Genomic DNA, 22159 nt, shown 5'->3' with positions numbered 1-22159 from the left:
AATCGCTTGACACATGCGAGCCATGTCTCATGGGCAGGATGACTAAGACCCCGTTTTCAGGTACAATGAAACGGGCAAGTGACTTGTTGGAAATCATACATGCTGATGCGTGTGATCCAATGAGAATTGAAGCGTGCGGTGGATATCGCTATTTTCTCATCTTCACTGATGATTTGAGTAAATATAGGTATATTTACGTAATGAAGCACAAGTCTGAAACGTTTGAAAAGTTCAAGCGATTTCAGAGTGAAGTTAAGAATCATCATAACAAGAAGATCATGTTCCTACGATCTGATCAAAGGGGGATTTTTTGAGTTATGAGTTTGGCAATCACTTAAGACAGTGTGGAATTGTTTCGCAGTTGAAGCCACCTGGAACACCACAGCGTAATGGTGTATCTGGACGTCATAATCGAACCTTATGAGATATGGTGCGATCTATGATGTCTCTTACCGATCTACCACTATTATTTTGAGGTTATGCATTAGAGACAACTGCATTCACTTTAGATAGGACACCATCTAAGTCCGTTGAGACGACGTCGTATGAATATGGTTTGGCAAGAAACCAAAGTTGCCGTTTCCTAATGTTTGGGGCTGCGATGCTTAAGGCTTTAGCCGGAGAAGCTCGAACCCAAAAGCGGACAAACACATCTTCATAGGATACCCAAAGGTGACAGTTGGGTATACCTTCTATCTCAGATCCGAGGGAAAATTGTTTGTCGCTAAGAACGGGTCCTTTCTCGAGAAGGAGTTTCTCTCGAAAGAATTGAGTGGGAGGAAGATAGAACTTGATGAGGTTGTCGAACCTTTACTTCAACCAGAGAGTGATGCAACACAGAAAGAAGTTTTCTGTGGAGCCTACGTCTGTTGAAGAGGAAGTTAATGATAGTGATCATGAAGCTTCGGATCAAGTTGCTATCGAACCTCATAGGTCGACAGGGATATGTACTACTCCTGAGTGGTACGGTAATCCTGTCTTAGATATCATGTTGTTGGACAACAATGAACCTACGAACTATGGAGAAGCAATGGTGGGCCCGTATTCCGACAAATGGTTAGAAGCCATGAAATCCTAGATAGGATCCATGTATCAGAACAAAGCATGGACTTTGGTGGACTTGCCTAATGATCGGCAAGTCATTGAGATAAATGGATATTTAAGAAGAAGACGGACGTGGATGGTAATGTTACCATCTATGAAGCTCGACTTGTAGGAAAGAGTCTTTTCACAAGTTCAAGGAGTTGACTACGATGAGAATTTCTCACCCGTAGCGATGCTTAAGTTTGTCGGAATCATGTTAGCATTAGCTGTATTTTTCGATTATGAAATCTGACAGATGGATGTCAAAAACAAGTTTTCTTACTAGTCTTCATAAGAAAGAGTTGTATGTGATACAATCAAAGTTTGGTCGATCCTAAGGATGCTAAAAGGTATGCTGGCTCCAGCAATCCTTCTATGGACTAGAGCAAGCATCTCGGAGTCGAAATATATGCTTTGATGGAGTGATCAAAGCTTTTAGGTTTATACAATGTTTGCTAGAAACTTGTATTTATAAGAAAGTGAGTGGGAGCACTACAACATTTTTGATAAGTATATGTGGATGACATATTGTTGTTTCAAAATAATGTAGAATTTCTGGAAAGCATAAACCGTTGTTTGAAGAGTGATTTTCAAAGGAAGACCTGAATAAAGCTGCTTACATATTGGGCATCAAGATCTATAGAGATAGATCAAGACGCCTGATGATACTTTCAAAGAACGCACACCTTGACATGTTATTGAAGGAGTTCAAAATAGATCAGTCAAAGAAGGGATTCTTACCTGAGTTGTAAGGTGTGAAGTTGAGTAAGACTCAAAGATTGACCACGGCAGAAGAAAGAGGAAGGACGAAGGTCGTCCCCTATGCTTTTGTCATAGGCTCTATACGATATGCCATGCTGAGTACCGCACCTGATGTGTGCCTTGCCACATGTCTGGCAAGAGGGTGCAAAGGTGATCTAGGAGTGGATCACTAGATAGCGGTCAAAATTATCCTTAGAGGAATAAGGAAATGTTTCTCGGTTATGGAGGTGATAAAGAGTTCGACGTAAAGAGTTACGTCGATGCAAGCTTAACACCTATCCGGATAGCTCTGAGTAGAGATACCGGATACGTATAATGGAGCAACAATTTGGAATAACTCCAAGTGAAACGTGGTAGCAGCATCTACGATATGACATAAAGTTTTGCGAAATACATAGGGATCTGAATATTGCAGACCCGTTGACTACAACCTCTCTCACAAGCATAACATGATCAAACCCAGAACTCATTGAGTGTTAATCACATAGTGATGTGAACTAGATTATTGACTCTAGTAAACTCTTTGGATGTTGGTCACACGGCGATGTGACCTGTGAGTGTTAATCACATGGCGATGTGAACTAGATTATTGAGTCTAGTGCAAGTGGGAGACTGTTGGAAACAAGCCCTAGAGGCAATAATAAATTAGTTATTATTATATTATATTTCATTGTTCATGATAATCGTTTATCATCCATGCTAGAATTGTATTGATAGGAAACTCAGATACATGTGTGGATACATAGACAACACCATGTCCCTAGTAAGCCTCTAGTTGACTAGCTCGTTGATCAATAGATGGTTACGATTTCCTGACCATGGACATTGGATGTCGTTGATAACGGGATCACATCATTAGGAGAATGATGTGATGGACAAGACCCAATCCTAAGCCTAGCACAAGATCGTGTAGTTCGTATGCTAAAGCTTTTCTAATGTCAAGTATCATTTCCTTAGACCATGAGATTGTGGAACTCCCGGATACCGTCGGACTGCTTTGGGTGTGCCAAACGTCACAACGTAACTGGGTGGCTATAAAGGTGCACTACGGGTATCTCCGAAAGTGTCTGTTGGGTTGGCACGAATCGAGACTGGGATTTGTCACTCCGTGTAATGGAGAGGTATCTCTGGGCCCACTCGGTAGGACATCATCATAATGTGCACAATGTGACCAAGGAGTTGATCACAGGATGATGTGTTACGGAATGAGTAAAGAGACTTGCCGGTAACGAGATTGAACAAGGTATCGGGATACCGACGATCGAATCTCAGGCAAGTATCATACCGATAGACAAAGGGAATTGTATACGGGATTGATTGAATCCTTGACATCGTGGTTCATCCGATGAGATCATCGTGGAGCATGTGGGAGCCTACATGGGTATCCAGATCCCTCTGTTGTTTATTGACCGGAGAGTTGTCTCGGCCATGTCTGCATGACTCCCGAGCCCGTAGGGTCTACACACTTAAGGTTCGATGACGCTAGGGTTATAGGGAATAGATGTACGTGGTTACCGAATGTTGTTCGGAGTCCCGGATGAGATCCCGGACGTCACGAGGAGTTCCGGAATGGTCCGGAGGTAAAGATTTATATATGGGAAGTCATCATACGGTCACCGGAATAATTCGGCGGGTTACCAGTATTGTACCGGGACCACCGAAGGGGTTCCGAGGGTCCACCGGGAGGGTCCACCTGCCCCCGAGGGCCCTATGGGCTGTGTGTGGAGAGGGACCAGCCCCTTAGTGGGCTGGGCGCCTCCCCCCTAGGGCCCATGCGCCTATGGTTTGGGGGGACCCTAAAGGGGGGCGCCCCCTTGCCTTGGGGGGCAAGGCAACCCCCCTGGCCGCCGCCCCCTCCTCAGATTGGATCTGAGGGGGCCGGTCCCCGTCTCCCTTGCCCCTATATATATGTGGGGGTTAGGAGGGCAGCCGCACCCAAGTTCTGGCACAGCCCTCCCCCTCTCCCAAGTCCTCCTCCTCTCCCGCGGTGCTTGGCGAAGCCCTGCAGGATTGCCACGCTCCTCCTTCACCACCACGCCGTCGTGCTGCTGCTGGATGGAGTCTTCCCCAACCTCTCCTTCTCCCCTTGCTGGATCAACGCGTGGGAGACGTCACCGGGCTGCACGTGTGTTGAATGCGGATGCGCCGTTGTTCGGCGTTAGATTGGAATCAATCGCGATCTGAATCACTGCGAGTACGACTCCTTCATCCGCGTTCTTGCAACGCTTCCGCTTAGCGATCTACAAGGGTATGTAGATGCACTCCCCTTCCCCTCGTTGCTAGATTACTCCATAGATTGATCTTGGTGATGCGTAGAAAATTTTAAATTTTTGCTATGATCCCCAACACTATGAAACCATGAAAGAATTAACGATAGCACCCCACTTTATTACCATATAATAGTTTGACTCGGTGCAACTATGATTTAATTTTCATCCAAAGCTATTTACAAGACATCAATGTCCATCCTAAATTTGTTTGACAAAGTTAGCGGTGGAAAGCACTTCATCAGCCCACTGTTTCACCATGTCTTACCTTCTTACAGGCTAGAGGATTCCAATATTCCTCGAGAACATTCAAGGGCTACGATGTTTCTCATATGTAAATTTTCTACACGACATTATTTCTTCATTCATCTTCAACTATGCAGGTAAATGTTCTACCTTCCCATCTTTTTTTGTTCAAACATTAGGTTTGCTATGTCTATTTTCTTCTGTAATATATCCTCATTAAATGTACCCTTGTAAATATACATACTATAAGATAAATTTTGGTACAAGAAAATAAACAAATGATATGGTACATACAACAAGGCATAGTTATGTAATGCACCAACTCATGTACCATGAGACTGCTATTTGCATCATCTTCAAGCAATTGGAGTACTCGATCAACTCTGACTAATGCTCTCCATCGGCGGCATCATGGGCTGATTGGCGCAAGTGAGATATGCAAAAAAAATTAGATATCAGTCGGTAACACGTCCTGAACACGTTAAAAATGAAGATTAACTATGCCAACAATTACTATAACACTAATCTCATGTTACATGCATCAGTGACATAAAATTGAAATGGCGCTAACTTGCACATCAGCAGTACATTACCAGTCATTGATAATCAAGGAGCACTGCATAATCAACTAATTCCAGGCATGTCTCGCAGGTCTATATATCGGTATCACTCTCCATAAGCTTGTTATTTTGGAAACAGACTGCTCTTTTGTGCTTTCTCTCCTTGCGCATGATAATCTTGACTGGTCTTCTCATGTGGATGCCAAGAAGGAAGCCCGGGGAAATTTTTTGCATGGTATCTCCGTCGCGGAGTCATTTTTACTAAAGATAACCTTATTAAGAGGAATTGGCATGGAAGTCCGCAATGTGTATTTTGTCACCATGATGAGACAATAAAACATTTATTCTTCCAATGCAAATTGGCTCGTTCTATATGGTCAGTCATCCAAATAGCTTCTAGCTTGTATCCTCCTTGTAGTGTTGCTAATGTATTTGGCAACTGGTTACACGGGATTGATGACAGGTTTAGAACTTTTCTCAGGGTGGGAGCGCTTGCCGTTATTTGGTCGCTTTGGCTATGTAGAAATGATAAGGTTTTTAACGATAAAAGTACTTCCCTGATGCAGGTTCTCTACAGATGTACCGGGACTCTTCGTTTATGGTCCTCTCTACAACGCGTGGAGAATCGAGACCTATTTATGGAGGTGTGTACACGATTGGAGGCTACGGCGAGGGATACTTTTACCCAGCATGGGTGGCAACATGATCTTAGGATTGATCCCCCTCCGCTTTAGGCGTTATACAGACTCTTCATGTTTTTGTATTTCGTCTCTTTATTTTTCATTTGTGCGAGAAGACATTTTTTGGCTGTGTGCATCTTAGTAATGCAGAGGCCAGGTGTAATGCTTAAATCTTTTAAGTAATAAAGCGCCCCTTGTCGAAAAAGAAGGAAGCCCTTACCAACTTTCTTCCAGACTTTAAGCTGGCAAAGATTAGTAGACAAGCAAATGAGGTGGATCACCAAATAGCTAAGTTTTGTTTTGCTAATATATGAGATGGCCTTCTGTGTAATAGTTTTCCATCCCTGTAATGAATGATTGTATTCAACTTTTCAATTAATTACAAAATGTTTTTTCAAAGAAAAGGAGCACTGCTATGAGATGATAAATCACACATGACAAGTCACGTGCACCATTGGATTGCCTCCTTTTTCAATCTGTGTGGCTTCAAAACCCTGTTGTTGACAAATCATGCATGAAAGATCGTGTGCACAGTAATTTCAATAACACTTCTTCTTCGGTACAACCCCCCTGGACACATCAATGGTTCAGCTCGTCTTATACCCCTTCATTTAAAAACTTAAAAAGGGTAGGATGGTCATTCCCCCTCACCCTCCCCCAGCCCCGCTCCCGCGACGTACCCGCACGTGAGGCGACAGCTTTTTTTACACTCGCGCAATGTACGTACGTGTACGCGCGCCGGATGGTGTATTTTTCTATAGTGGGGTGACGTATGTATGTCTACGCGCGTCGGTGGTCAAACAGCGTCGGTGGTCAAGCGGCGACGGTTGGTCAATCCGCGACGCGTCGCCCGGGGAAAACTTGTCGTGGTGCGTGGATAGTGGCCCTGCCGCCCCGTCCCGTCCGTCCCCTCGACTGCCGTCGCGCTGCCCTCGACTGCCGCCCCGCCGCCTGCCGCCCCGTTGTATCCCGTGGGCATCAATGTCGTCCACCCACCCACCCGTCGCCATTACCGCCCGTCCGCCCGCTGCCCCGCCGTCTGCCCTATAAAAAGCACCCCCGTCCGCTCGTCACCGCTCACACCAGTTCTTCCCCTGACCCGTCGTCACATCCACCTCTCAAAACCCCGCCGACGAGATGTCGTTCCACTGCGGCAGAAGCTCCGGCACCGGCTGCGACGACGGCCCGAGCGTGTGGCCGTCGAGCCTGAGCACGCCGGAGACAGAGGAGCTGTACCGGTTTGGGCTCCTCGTGCCGCTGGGTTGCTGTCTTCCGCACGACTGGAAGCTCGACAAGGACGGCTACCCGACGCGTGGGCCCGGCGCCACCGCGGAGGAGAAGTGGGCCGGCAGCCGCTGCAACATCGCCGGTCGGCACGAGTTTTGGGACGGCAAGGACTACGCCGCCGTCATCGACGCGTTCCGGCTGGCGGAGTCCGGCGTCACGCCCGGCCTCAACGGCGACTGCCGCCGCCTTATTGTCCCGCGCCCCCGTCCAGCAGCGCGCGGCCGTCGGGCCCCTCCACCAGTTGCGCCAGCGCCCGCCGATCCCCCCGCCCCGTCGGAGGTGGAACTGCCGCCGGAGCAGGTCGTTCTTCGGGAGGACGGCGATCCCAAAGATACGCCGGGGTACCTCGTCGCACTGCGGGCGTCGGTGGCTGCAGCGGCGGCTGCAGAGGCGGCGGCTGCTGCGGGGGAGGCCGCCGAGCAGGCGGCAGCGATCCAGGCGGCGGCGGCGATTCCGCCGGTGGTCCCGCAGGCGGAGGCGGCGGAGTCGTCGGAGGAAGACGTCATCGACTGGGACCGCTTAGCCCGGAGCAGCGACGACGACGACGACGGCGGCGGTGACGGCGCGGCGGAGGTCATCGATCTCGCGGGTAGCGACGGCGAGGAGTAGTTGTTTTAAAAAAATCGTTCTTAGTATGAATTATGCATGAAATCGTTTAGGTTTGGATGAACTCGTTTAGGTTTGAATGAACTATGTAAAATATCTCTAAGCATGAACTATGTATGAAATCGTTTCGGTTTGGATGAACTCGTTTATGTTCAATGTTCAATATATCTTCAAAGTTTCTTGAAAAAATTAGCAAAATATTCAACGTTTATTTTGAAAAAAATAGTCGGTATGTATTTAAAAAATTTCTGAACCATGCATAAAAATGTTCACAATATATTAGAAAAGTTTCCAACTAATATACATAGCAGAAAGAAAGGCCTGCAAGTATCCAAAAATTGTAGCACAAAAAATCGTGAAAAGATATAAAATATAAAACAAAAATGAAATAAAATGTCAAATGTGTATCTAAAATTTTATGAAGTGTATTACAAATGTTCAGATTGTGTTAAAATATGTTCATACAATAAGGCCGGGTGGATAAAAAAATTAAAAGTTCGTAAAAAAATAGAACAAATAAAAAACAAAAATATAATAAAAAAGGTGAGATATTTTAATTCATTAACATTTTCTGAAATATTTTTAAATTCATTATCATTTATGAACCAGAGAATATTTTTAAATTCATTAACATTTATGAATCCGAGAATTTTAAAATTAATTAACATTTTCTGAAATATTTTTAAATTCATTAACATTTATGAAGAATATTTTTAAATTCATTAATATTTATGAATCTGAGAATTTTTAAATTCATAATATTTTCTAAAAAATCGTAGAAATTACTTAGAGCCTCGAAACGCGATAAATTTTTGCGTGCGTGCCCTGCATGGTCACTGTAGCACGTGGAAAAAAATGGGCCCGTTTGGCGGATGCGAAGGAGAGACGTGCGCCCGAGGGTCCCCTCTGCCCACACTAAAACCACCTCTTTCCATACCAAGTACCTGAGCGGTTTCATAGAATGCACCCAACTTTTGGCAGCGCGTGTGGGGCCCGCCCGGGCACCCCACGCCAAAAATGAACGAAATCGGACAACGAACGCACGTTGTGTCACGTCCGGGCAGTATATTTATGGTTTCGGCCCGGAAAATCATAGAAATTACATAGAGCCTCGAAACGCGACAAATTTTTACGTGTGTGCCCTGCATGGTCACTGTAGCACGTGGAAAAAATGGGCCCGTCTGGCGGATGCGAAGGAGAGACGTGCGCTCGAGGGTCCCCTCCGCCCATACCGAAACCACCCACTTGCACACCAAGTACCTGAGCGGTTTCACGGAATGCACCCAACTTTTGGCAGCGCGTGTGGCGCCCCGCCCGGGCACCCCACGCAAAAAACGAACGAAATCTGACGACGAACGCACGTTGCGTCACGTCCGGACAGTATTTTGTGGTTTTCAGCCCGGAAAATCGTAAAAATTACATAGAGCCTCGAAACACGACAAATTTTTGCGTGCGTGCCCTGCATGGTCACTGTAGCATGTAGGAAAAAAATGGGCCCGTTTGGTGGATGCGAAGGAGAGACGTGTGCCCGAGGGTCCCCTCCGCCATTCCGAAACCACCTTGTTCCACACCAAGTACCTGAGCGGTTTCACGGAATGCACCCAACTTTTGGTAGCGCGTGTGGGGCCCCGCCCGGGCACCCCACGCCAAAAATGAACGAAATCCGACAAAGAACGCACGTTGTGTCACGTCCGGGCAGTATTTTTGGGGTTTTCGGCCCGGAAAATCATAGAAATTATATAGAGCCTCGAAACGCAACAAATTTTTGCGTGCATGCCCTACATGGTCACTGTAGCACGTGGAAAAAAATGGGCACGTTTGGCGGACGCGAAGGAGAGACGTGCGCCCGAGGGTCCCCTCTGCCCACACCGAAACCACCCCCTTCCACACCAAGTACCTGAGCGGTTTCACGGAATGCACCCAACTTTTGGCTACGCGTGTGGGGCCCTGCCCGGGCACTCCACGCCAAAAAACAAACGAAATACGACTACAAACGCATGTTGTGTCACGTCTGGGCAGTATTTTTTGGGGTTTTCGGCCCGGAAAATCATAGAAATTATATAGAGCCTCGAAACGCGACAAATTATTGCGTGCGTGCCCTGCAGGGTCACTGTAGCACGTGGAAAAAAATGGGCCCGTCTGGCGGATGCGAAGGAGAGACGTGCGCCCGAGGGTCCCCTCCGCCCATACCGAAACCACCCCCTTCCACACCAAGTACCTGAGCGGTTTCACGGAATGCACCCAACTTTTGGCAGTGCGTGTGGCGCCCCGCCCGGGCACCCCACGCAAAAAACGAACGAAATCTGACGACGAACGCACGTTGCGTCACGTCCGGACAGTATTTTGTGGTTTTCAGCCCGGAAAATCGTAAAAATTACATAGAGCCTCGAAACACGACAAATTTTTGCGTGCGTGCCCTGCATGGTCACTGTAGCACGTAGGAAAAAAATGGGCCCGTTTGGCGGATGCGAAGGAGAGACGTGCGCCCGAGGGTCCCCTCCGCCATTCCGAAACCACCTCGTTCCACACCAAGTACCTGAGCGGTTTCACGGAATGCACCCAACTTTTGGTAGCGCGTGTGGGGCCCCGCCCGGGCACCCCACGCCAAAAATGAACGAAATCGGACAACGAACGCACGTTGCGTCACGTCCGGGCAGTATTTTTGTGGTTTTCGGCTCGGAAAATCATAGAAATTACATAGAGCCTCGAAACGCAACAATTTTTTGCGTGCGTGCCCTGCATGGTCACTGAAGCACGTGGAAAAAATGGGCCCGTTTTGCGGATGCAAAGGAGAGACGTGCGCTCGAGGGCCCCCTCCGCCCATACCGAAACCACCCCCTTGCACACCAAGTACCTGAGTGGTTTCACGGAATGCACCCAACTTTTGGCAGCACATGTGGGGGCCCCGCCCGGGCACCCCACGCAAAAAACAAACGAAATCCAACAACGAACACATGTTGCGTCACGTCTGGGCAGTATTTTTGGGGTTCTCGACCCGGAAAATCGTAGAAATTACATAGAGCCTCGAAACGCGACAAATTTTTGCGTGCGTGTCCTGCATGCTCACTGTAGCACGTGGAAAAAATGGGCCCATTTGGATTACAGACAGACGCTTATTAAAATTGAATTACAAAATCTCGACCGGTGTAGGACAAAAGCACGACCGACGGTTATATCACGTTGGGTGGGTATTGATTGCAAACTGATCACCCGGGCCTGACGCAGTAAATATCTCCACGAGCCGTCGCTATCTGAGGGAATATTCCCGACAATCTCGGACGTCGGTGCCCAATCAACGTCGTGCGTGCCCTTTCCACCTCGTACGTGTCGACGACGCGCCCGATCTGATCCCGCCCGTCGTCACCCCCAGCGCCTGCCGTCACCCCACACCGGTCGTCGTCAACGCCCGCTGCCACCCCACACTGGTCGCCGTCAACGCTCGCCGTCACCCGCATTAGTCGCCGTCAGCGCCCGCCGTCGCCCGAACTGGTCGCCGTCAGCGCCCGTCGTCACGCACATGGGTCGCCGTCAGGGCACGCCGTCACCCGCACTGCTCGCCGTCAGCGCCAGCCGCCGCCCACACTGGTCGCCGTCAGATAGGTATATCTTTGAATATGTTTCATTCTAATATAACATCTCAACTGCATGCAACGTCACATAGATATTATTATATGCAGTATGGACATCGATGGAGTGATTGGATGTTCCGTAAAAAAGTGGGTTAGTCTTGTTAATAATTTGACACCAAGTCAGCGATTCACATTTTATGAAACGGAGATGGAGGGCATGTTACGAATACCTTCGGTGAAGATGCGTGATAATTTGCTTGCGCTTATGATTCAAAGTTTCAACCCAAGTAGTAAAAAAATCACGGTACAAGAGGCAGCCGGAAAGAAAGGGTTGATTTCACTGAGGCCTGATGATGTGTTCGCTATTTTTGGTTTCAAGAACGAAGGAGTGGATGTTTCTAGTTTTTTGAGTATGGACCAAGGGAAAGCAGTAAAGAAAATTCCAGTTAGTCTTGTTAACAAAAAGACCAGTAAAATCTTTATTGATGATCTCATTCATAAGATTGTGAGAAATAAAAATGCGGACGATGAATTTGTTCAGATGGCGTTTCTCGTCCTGTTAGGGACTATAATTGCACCAGTGTCTGATGAGTACATACCAAAGAATTATTATGCGCTAGTGCAATACGTCAGGTCGATAAAAAAGTTCAACTGGAACGCATTCACTTTGCGGTTTTGTTTGTCGGAGATTGGTATGGTCTTGCAGCCCAGCCGTGTTAGGGAATGGCCACGTGGCAACCTAGCACTTCTGGAGGTATGATATATTTCTTAAGTTGAAAATTTCTATTATGTAATAATAGTGTAACACGTGATAAGTGATTTTTTTGTTTTGCAGTATCTGTATTGGGAGAAGGTGCAGCCAATGACCGGTCCGTAGTATGATCTGTTAGCGTTGTTGAGCCCCTTGATGAGGAACTGGACAAAAGAGGCAGCGGAGAAAAGGGACAAGTACGACTTCCAATATGGTCGTGGTGTTGGGATGGTAATACGTGCAATTAATTTTTTTATTTAAAGTGTGCAATTAATTATTAATTAAATTTGAATATATAATTCTTTATGTTGTAGATCGATGACACCATTACTGAAGAGTACCGACTAAACAAAATTAGAGTGGAACAAGCTGAAAAAAACAAGAAATCCAGTACGAAAAAGTCTAACATTACAGGAAGGAGAAAGGTGTGAGTACATCTGAGGCCTCCGCTAGCCAGAACCCTATTATGGATCGAATTATGACTGAGCTGAAGCACATACGTAAGGACATGCTTCGTTTGCCAGAGCTATGCGCACAAGTACAAGTTTTGTTTTTTTGCCGTTCAATTTGTGTTTTGATGTGTCACCTAACTAACTAGAACTTATTTCTAATCATAGAGGGTGATAGAGAAATTAAACAAAAGCGGTGTCTTCTACAAAGCCGGTGATAGTGAAAAAGAAGAAGAGAATGAGTATGGTGATAATTGTGAATCTGGAAACTATGGTGGAGACCCTCGTAAAGAATTTGTATATCAACATGCTATGGACAATTTCAAAACACCAGCAAAAAAGAATGTGCAAGAGGATGAAGCTGATCTTAATGATTCTGAAGAAAAGAGACTTTATTATTGCACACCTGACTATTTGGATAGTTTCAAGGGTGATAAACATGATCCTATCGAAGTTCCTGAGGTATCGGATGAGAAATCCGTTACATCTTTAGGAACAGATGAAATTGCATCACGTGGATCAGTTGGTTCTGTTGGAGAATATGAGGTACCGGAGGAGGTTGTTGGGAAACGGAAGCGCAACCGATCAAACCTTTGAAGTCTCCGTATGTGCCTACTATACCGACTAAGCGTGCAAAATGTTCTGCAAAAGCAAGTCAGTTTTATAAATTTTCAGGCTATTTTAATTGACTTTGCGCTAAAGTTACTACTTATCATTGATTAAGTAACATATTAGAGTTATGTGCTGCAGAACTATTCAAGAAAGAAGTCTTTCAAAATTCTAGTGATGAATACGATGTGGTGAAAGCGTCTGTTAAGTTTGTCCGTGCTTATGAGCATTCAACAAAACATAGAAAGAAGGAAATATTCAATGATGGCATGCGCGAAGGTCTTAGTGCAGAGAGGGCTTGCAAGATTCTTAACCATCAATGGATAACCAGTGATGTAAGTTATTGTTGTGTTTTATATTACCGCTCACTACAAATTGGAATTGTTATACATCTTTTAAATTATTTTCAGGTTATCAATGCTTATTCGTCATATCTGTTGGGAGTTGTTGGTGACGATCGTCATATAATGCCGACCTGGCTGGTCAACTGGTTACTAGACTTTAGACCAGACACTGAGCCAGGAAAAAATGAGAACGAAGTTATGGCGAAGAAGAATGGACCCGTGAATAGATGCACTGATGAGTATTTTAAAAAAGATAAGGTAAGTTTGACTGGCTTAATGTATGCATTTACTGGTTTTAAATAATAAAACAATATGTGTTGATTGCATTGTATATTTATTGTGATGCAGACTTATATACCTCTTAATAAGGGAAATACCCACTGGGTTTCGGTCGTCATGCATCGCCCGAAGGAAGAGTTTCAGGTTCTTGATTCTTTGATGGGACGCAAACTTGACAGTGAAGTTAAAGACAAAGTTGAGGAGCTGGTACGGTTTAAATTTACACGGGCTTATCGAAACTATCAGTTCGTAATTTAACTATCTTAAATCCTTTGCGTGCTATCAATCATATGAACAGAGAAAACAACTTGGATATGACATACGTGATGCGAATGCGAGCGGTGCTGTGAATTATCCGGATGTGTCTACCTGGCCTATTAAAACGTATAACATGCCACGGCAGGAAGATGGGTGCGTATATACTTTCACATTGTTTTAATATCTTATCTGAAATGCGAACTTATGAATCATTATTTGTATGGACTAGCAATTCATGTGGAATATTTGTTCTTCGATGCTTTCAATACTGGGACGGTGACAAATGGACAAGCCGTTTTTCGCAGGTATGGTTTTATTTCAAATGCTTATATTTAATTGAATTCATTATGTGATACAAATCACATTGGACTAAAATGAAGTTCTAACAGGGGTCAGTTGATAAATCGAGGGACATAATGATTGCGCAGCTTATTTTTTCAGAGAGAAATACTCTCAACGATGTCAAAGACAAAGTTACCCGGCTTGCAAAGAAGAAATAAATGCGGCAAAATTTATGTAACAGAAAATTTTGTACGCTCAAATGATGCTTTCATTTATTTTGACTAGGATATTTTGTGATGAAGAAAACACTACTTGTTTGAATATTTAAGTTGAGAATGACATTTGGATTATTATTTTGTCTTCATGCTGTCGTCTATAATTTTCAATTACTCATATTCATACTTCTCCCATCGTCTACATGTGTGACTTAAACGGTCCATGTTTATATAATGTTTAAAAAAATGCCCGCCCAGTGAATATTTCTCCCGTCATCTACTTGTTTGAATAAAACAGATGTTAAAAAATTCTTCTACCCGTCGTCTACTCGTGCGACTTAAACAGTCCATGTTATATAAAGTTAGAAAAAATACCCCCCAAAATTGCACGTCGCCACGTCGGCAAACGGGCCAACAGGACAGCCACGATGGCACTGTCCCAAAGTGGCAGCGTCGGACGGCGGTAGCAAAGCGATTTAATCAAAGGAGTTCAACTGCCTCTGTGGCGTCGGGGTATATAAGCAGGTCATCGCGCGCTCCGTCGGGTGAGGTGGGACTAAACGTTCCATCGCCGCCGCGTGTCGGGAGCGACGCGCGTGACCGCGTTGGCTGGCCCAATACCACTATACAGCCGGATAGACGACGGCCCAAGTACCCCGTGGGGGCGACGGGAAATGTTTAGTCCCACCTTGCCCGACGGAGCGCGCGACGACCTGCTTATATACCGGATGCCACAGAGGCAGTCAAACTCTTCTAAATAACCCGCTATGCTACCGCCGTCCGACGCTGCCCTGTGGGACAGTGCGGTCGGTCCAGTCTGTGTAATGTCGGACTGGCCGGCGCACTTTTCGGGCCTTTTTCTTTTAAAAAAATAGCTAAAACCGACGGTGTTATAAGTGACGGCGACAGTGCAGAAAAACAAACAACGACGGCACTACAGTGCATAATGAACACATCAAAATAATCAGAGTGAAAATACTTCTTGCATAACATAGTCTGTCATCAACAAATACATATATGGGTATCTTAGCAAATAGTCTAACATAAACAAAGTCTGACATCAACAAAGTAAAATAAGTCTCTTATACCATAATCTAACAATTAAAAAAGATCTCATAGACACAAGCAATCCATCAAAAAACTGTCTTCAATCAAAGGATGAGCAATCTTCCATACTCCTGAAATCAAGCAAAGTTCCTACATATCAAAACAGTAAGATGTGTGTTAATTCACAATAAATAAATAAATTTGGTTTGAACAATAAGATTTACATGAACATACGAAAATCGTACTTAGGATTTTGAGGGCACATGGACTTATAATGACCAGTAAGACCGCACTGGCCACATTGACGTTTGCTTTTCTCATCAAAAGCTTTAGGTCGCCCATTTTTAGTCACATCAGGACCATCCTTATAGCGGCCTTTAACATTCTGTTTTGGTGCACCTTTGGTGTTAACTTTTGTGGGATCACGAACAAGAACATGATCTTCATTAGGCTCAAATGCATCGTCGTTCACAAACTTTTTCTCCGCACCAGGCTCATCCTCCTGAGTGTAATCATTATCTATTATGTCCCTCAGAGCCACCTTCAACTTGTCGAATAAAAATGGTTTATTGACTACTTTATGAGTTGCTTCGGCAGATAAGATAGTCAACTCGTTGTATCTAGCTCTGTCCCCTGCACCTGCCCATCCCCACGCAAACAGATCGCTAGTGCGCTTCCCGGGAAGTCCACCCCTTGCAACTTGGCTCAACCTCCGCGGTACTAAACACTTAGGTATCTCACATAAGCGTAGCTGAATCAGAACGTGAAGAATATGTTTGCAAGGAAGTCCTTTACGATCCATACTTCTGCAACTGCACTTCACGGTTTCTTCTGAGTTACCTGGGGTGTTGTCCACAGTGAATCTGATATCCCTATTTTCCTTCCATGTCAGTATGAATCTGTGAGTGTCTACTCCTCTCAGTCTCTCAAGGACCTCAAGCTCCCGTGCCTTCTTCATATCTTCCTGTAAGATATAAAAGTTTGCCGCAGTGAACACATGGGCAACCGATTTCTCAATATCTTTACACTCGTCCAATACTAGTACTGTGACTGTCTGTGAGTTTGTGTAATCGTCATGCGCCTCATTCTCAAGGAGACGAACTATGCAGTTCTCATAGTGCACAATCATATCAACAATAGTCATACCGGAGTCTAGATGCAAGTGAAGACATGAATTCAGACTCTCACTTCGCTGGTTACTTCGCATACCTAGGAAGAACCCACCAGATAGATATGATGCAGCCCAAAGCCTTTTCTTCTTGTACATCCTATGTAACCATGTCTTTGTTTTCTCCGACTGCCATTTGGCGGTAAACGCTGCCCATCTCTCCTCAAATACTTTTTTTGAAGTGGCATAATAAAGTAGAAACCTGAACTCCTTTAGAGACTTATGATGAAGGTGTTTCTACATGTTCTTCTCAATATGCCACGAGCAAAGACGACGCCAAACCTCCGAAAGTACCTTTCTGATGGCCTTAATCATAGCCGCATCTCCATCAGTAATCACTGATCTAGGCTTCTTCTGACAGTGAGCCCTCAAAAACGTCTCAAGAAGCAATACATATGTATCTTCCGTCTCGTCACACACAAGAGCACAACCAAATACCGTGGTGCAACAGTGGTTGTTCAAACCGACAAAAGGTATAAATGGCATGCCATACCTATTCATCCGGTATGTGCTGTCGAAGACGGTCACATCACCGTAGTCAACATAGTCTCGACGTGATTGAGAATCACACCAGAATAGGTTTTTCAGCCTTCCTTCATCATCGACGGTGTGCTCAAAGAAGAAATTTGGATCCCTCTCTCTTCTGGTCCTCATGATCCCAATGGCAGTGTCTGCATCACCTTGTGCAAGCAACTTCATTTTTTCTCTATAACACATGTTATAAAGCTTCTTCCTCCCAAAACGAGCCGTTGCATATGACCCGTACCTACTGACGAGAGTATCATAAATCATATGTTTCCTGATTCCAGCACCTCCCATAGTTAAGATCTCAGCTTTCTCATATTCTTTTCTCTGATTATGAGACCGAAGAAAGGTGTCTTCATCCGGTCTAGCTAGAACATGACTATGATCATCACTGAAACTGCTGACATACCAAACGTCACGCTCTTTATCAAGTTTCAAAGTTATATGCGCATCGCAGAAGCAACGAGTCTCCCCTCTGAGCCTGCGGGTCCTGCCTTCCATTGTACATAGTTTTGCCTGTCGTTTCCCAGCTCTCGCACACAGATACTTTCTCAAGCGCTTAGTTCCCTCAGGACCTTTCGAATATTTCAGCGAGTCCTTTCTTATGCTGAAACCACGCTCGTAAGCATACTGGTTATAGAAAATGTAAGCCTCTCCTAGTGACCTCAACATCTTCCTCATCACCTTCCAATGCATGTCCAATGATTCTTGCTGATATTCATCAAATCCGGTGTCAAAATTAAACATATCATCACCAACATGCTCATCCTTCCTGCTTGGACCATCTACATCTCCCTGTAAATTAATGCATGAAACCATGTATGTCAGTCGGTTATTATTTTAATATGTAATGTATGTAAGTTTCAAAACTTACTTTGCAGGAGCTGTCATCATGAGATGCATGAACATGCGAGTTGTCACTTTCATCGTCTACAATATTCCTCACAAAGTCCCCGTTCTCGTCCATCTGTGCACATTTCAAAAAAATACATGTAAGCGGTCATATGGTTATTATGTCACTTCCTCTCCTATTTTTATAAAAACATACCCGTAGTGCACTTTTAGCAAATGAATCATCTATATCCATATCATCATCATCATCGCCATGTCGCTGCATGATGAAAAAACATGTAATTGTCCGTGCGGTTTATCATATTTATTGTTTTTTATCAACATTGATCACACTTACATTGCCACTATAAGATTCATCCAAACTCATGTAGTTCTCCTCAGCAGGTTCACCCATATTCAGTGACGAGGTTTCGTTGTCCTCGCCGTAATCATCGCCATCATAATCGCCCTCCTCCTCTAACTATACATGTTTAAAAAAATTGTAATATCAATCAAACACCGTGTAACATCATCCTAAAATAATTTGTTCATCAAGCACAATGACGTATCAAACCAACCTCTTGCACGGCGGCGAGGATTTCAGCTGGATTCATTTTGTCCGATGACGAACGCGCTGACGGCGTGACGTTGCTGGCCGGCCGAGGGAGGTGTCGACGGCGTGAGGACGATGGCCGGTTGTAGCAGGCGGAGTCCGCGAAGGAAGGCGGCGGTGAAGATCACAGGTCGGCCGCCATCTGGGCGACGGGAAAGGAACGTGGCGGCAGCGGCAACGGCGCCAGGGCACGCGCGGTGGCCTGTTTGGGCGGCGAGCCGGGTGACGGCGACTTCGTGGAGACTGATACATCTCCAAGGTATCTATAATTTTTTATTGTTCCATGCTATTATATTATCAACCTGGATGTTTTATATGTATTTATATGATTTTTGGGACTAACATATTAACCCAGAGCCCAGTGCCAGTTTCTGTTTTTCCCTTGTTTCAGTGTTTCGCAGAAAAGGAATATCAAACGGAGTCCAAACGGAATGAAACCTTTGGAAAAGTTATTTTTGAAAAGAAAGCAATACAAGAGACTTGGAGTGCACGTTAGGGGATCAACGAGGAGAGCACGAGGCAGGGGGCGCGCCCACCCCCTGGGCGCGCCCTCCCCCCTGGGCGCGCCCTCCACCCTCGTGGGCCCCTCATGGCTCCCCTCATGTATTTCTTCCGCCTATATATATCCATATACCCTAAAACCATCGGGGAGCACAATAGATCGGGAGTTCCGCCGTCAGAAGCCTCCGTAGCCACCAAAAACCAATCTAGACCCGTTCCGGCACCCTGCCAGAGGGGGAATCCCTCTCCTGTGTCCATCTTCATCATCCCGGTGCTCTCCATGACGAGGAGTGAGTAGTTCTCCCTCGGGGCTGAGGGTATGTACCAGTAGCTATGTGTTTGATCTCTCTCTGTCGTGTTCTTGAGGTGATACGATCTTGATGTATCGCGAGCTTTGCTATTATAGTTGGATCTTATGATGTTTCTCCCCCTCTACTCTCTTGTAATGGATTGAGTTTTCCCTTTGAAGTTACCTTATCGGATTGAGTCTTTAAGGATTCGAGAACACTTGATGTATGTCTTGCGTGGGATACCCGTGGTGACAATGGGGTATTCTATTGATCCACTTGATGTATGTTTTGGTGATCAACTTGCGGGTTCCGCCCATGAACCTATGCATAGGGGTTGGCACACGTTTTCGTCTTAACTCTCCGGTAGAAACTTTGGGGCACTCTTTGAGGTTCTATGTGTTGGTTGAATAGATGAATCTGAGATTGTGTGATGCATATCGTATGATCGTACCCACGGATACTTGAGGTGACATTGGAGTATCTAGGTGACATTAGGGTTTTGGTTGATTTGTGTCTTAATGTGTTATTCTAGTACGAACTCTAGGGTTGTTTGTGACACTTATAGGAATAGCCCAACGGATTGATTGGAAAGAATAACTTTGAGCTGGTTTCGTACCCTACCATAATCTCTTTGTTTGTTCTCCACTATTAGTGACTCTTTGTTGCATGTTGAGGGATAGTTATGTGATCCTTGTTATTGTTGAGAGAACTTGCACTAGTGAAAGTATGAACCCTAGGCCTTGTTTCAACGCATTGTAATACCGTTTACGCTCACTTTTACAATTAGTTACCTTGCTGTTTTTATATTTTCAGATTGCAAAACATTTATCTACCATCCATATATCACTTGTATCACCATCTCTTCGCCGAACTAGTTGTGACGCCCTCGATTCAATCGTACACTAATCATACACACAAATGTGTACGATCAAGATCAAGGACTCACGGGAAGATATCACAACACAACTCTAGACACAAATTAAAATAATACAAGCTTTATATTACAAGCCAGGGGCCTCGAGGGCTCGAATACATAAGCTCGAATACACAAGAGTCAGCGGAAGCAACAATATCTGAGTACAGACACAAGTTAGACAAGTTTTGCCTTAAGAAGGCTAGCACAAAAGCAACATTGATCGAAAAGGCAAGGCCTCCTGCCTGGGAGCCTCCTAACTACTCCAAGTCGTCAGCGGCCATCACGTAGTAGTAGGCACCCTCGGGGTAGCAGTAGTCATCAGTGGTGTTGTCTGGCTCCTGGGATTCGTCATCTAGTCGCCACAATCGGTTATGGGGGAAAAGAGGTAGCAAAGAAGTCATGAGTACTCATCCAAAGTACTCGCAAGACTTACATCAGATCTAAACTAAGTATGCATCTGTATCAAAGGAAATGGGTTGTATGTGTGGACTAAACTATAGAATGCCAGAAAGAAGGGGAAAGGCCTAGCCTATCGAAGACTAGCATCTTCAAGCATCTTGCAGCATATAGAAGAGTACAGATCAACATAATGTAAAGTAGTAGTGTTATCAACCTCGGCCAGAGATCCTTTCTCGACTCCCTGCGAGAAAGCAATCCCAGAGCCATACTATCCAGTTATCATCTCATATCCAAGTCTCATCTCCATGTCTCATCTCAAGTATCCAGTTCTAGTTGTATCGATCGGGATACAACTGCAAGTGTCCGTTACCGTAGGACAGGCTATCGATAGATGTTTTCTTCCCTGCAGGGGTGCACCAACTTACCCACCACGCTCGATTAACTTCGGCCGGACACACTTTCCTGGGTCATGCCCGGCCTCGGCCAAACAACACGCCGCAACCCGACCTAGGCTTAATAGAGAGGTCAGCAAGCCGGACTAAACCTATGCCCCCAGGGGTCATGGGCCATCTCCCCGGAAACTCCTGCACGTTGTGAACGCGACCGGTGAGCAGACCTAGCTACCTCCTTCCAAAAAGGCAGGTGCTTACGCAGTCCAACCCGGCGCCCGCCGCTCAGTCGCTGACGTCTATTAAGCTTCAGCTGATGTATACGACACAGAACGCCCATACAATGCCCACATGATGGTTAGTGCTATCAGGCCAGAGGCCCCTCAGATCAAATATCCAAATCGTAGTGGACTAGGAACGCACGGTAACAAGCAGAGACTCACAAAAGATGTGACCCCGTCGCCCCATCTCGAGTACTTGCGGCATGGGCTAAGAATGCCCGGCCACGCCTCGTAAGTATCTCGCGGGCACCTTCCAGGTCAACTCGACTCCACATCACTCGCTATTAAGATCGCGCGGGTACCCCTCAGGGCCGACCCGTCTCTAGTAACATGGATCAGTGTAAAGTCATAGTAACAATAGTAACTGTGTGTATAATACCAAGGGGAAAACCCGAGGAATCACCCCCGGTGAATTCCACTCGATGTTGTCATCAAGGTGAACGTAAGAGGATCCACCCTCGAGGTTCACACTTGAGGGGTTGCACGACAGAGCCGTAACGGAAGTGGTTAAGGAGGAAATCACCCTCGATGATCACGACCGAATAGCTACACTACAGAGATCTCATCAGGAGTGATGTATGAGGTTCACCCTCGGCACTCGATAGTAACTCTGTAGTGTCGTACAACTAGGGGGGTGATGTGCGGTGTCGGGGCCTGGACGTCGATCACGTTGATAGAGTCATTGAACATAAAGCGAGGCAACTGGGACAAGGTGGGGTCACTGATGGATCACTAACCAACCTATACTAAGCAGTTTAGGATAATCAGGTAAGGTATGAAAGCAGGTAACAACAACAGGCTATGCATCAGAGTAGGATCATACAGAAAGTAGTAGCAATTCTAATGCAAGCATGAGAGGGAAAGAAATGGGCGATATCGGAATGCTCAAGGGGGGTTTGCTTGCCTGGTTGTTCTGGCAAGGAGGGGTCGTCGCAGATGTAGTCGTACTCAG

General features: G+C 45.6%; 1 protein-coding gene across 1 annotated transcript; it reads right to left on the bottom strand.

The window, feature by feature from the left end:
* Window positions 1-15394: 15394 nt before the first annotated feature.
* On the bottom strand, window positions 15395-18573 carry LOC125516630 (protein FAR-RED IMPAIRED RESPONSE 1-like). Its single transcript, XM_048682001.1, has 9 exons — window positions 18560-18573; window positions 18397-18469; window positions 18177-18299; window positions 18036-18098; window positions 17862-17954; window positions 16757-17782; window positions 16135-16258; window positions 15529-15933; window positions 15395-15444 (listed from the first exon to the last, which is right to left on the bottom strand). The coding sequence occupies exons 1-9, from the start codon at window positions 18571-18573 to the stop codon at window positions 15395-15397; spliced, it is 1971 nt and encodes a 656-aa protein (XP_048537958.1).
* Between the last annotated feature and the right edge of the window lie 3586 nt (window positions 18574-22159).

The sequence above is a fragment of the Triticum urartu genome, chromosome 6 (assembly GCF_003073215.2).
Source record: "Triticum urartu cultivar G1812 chromosome 6, Tu2.1, whole genome shotgun sequence".
Lineage (NCBI taxonomy): Eukaryota > Viridiplantae > Streptophyta > Magnoliopsida > Poales > Poaceae > Triticum > Triticum urartu.
This window is presented reverse-complemented; position numbering and strand designations above follow the sequence as displayed.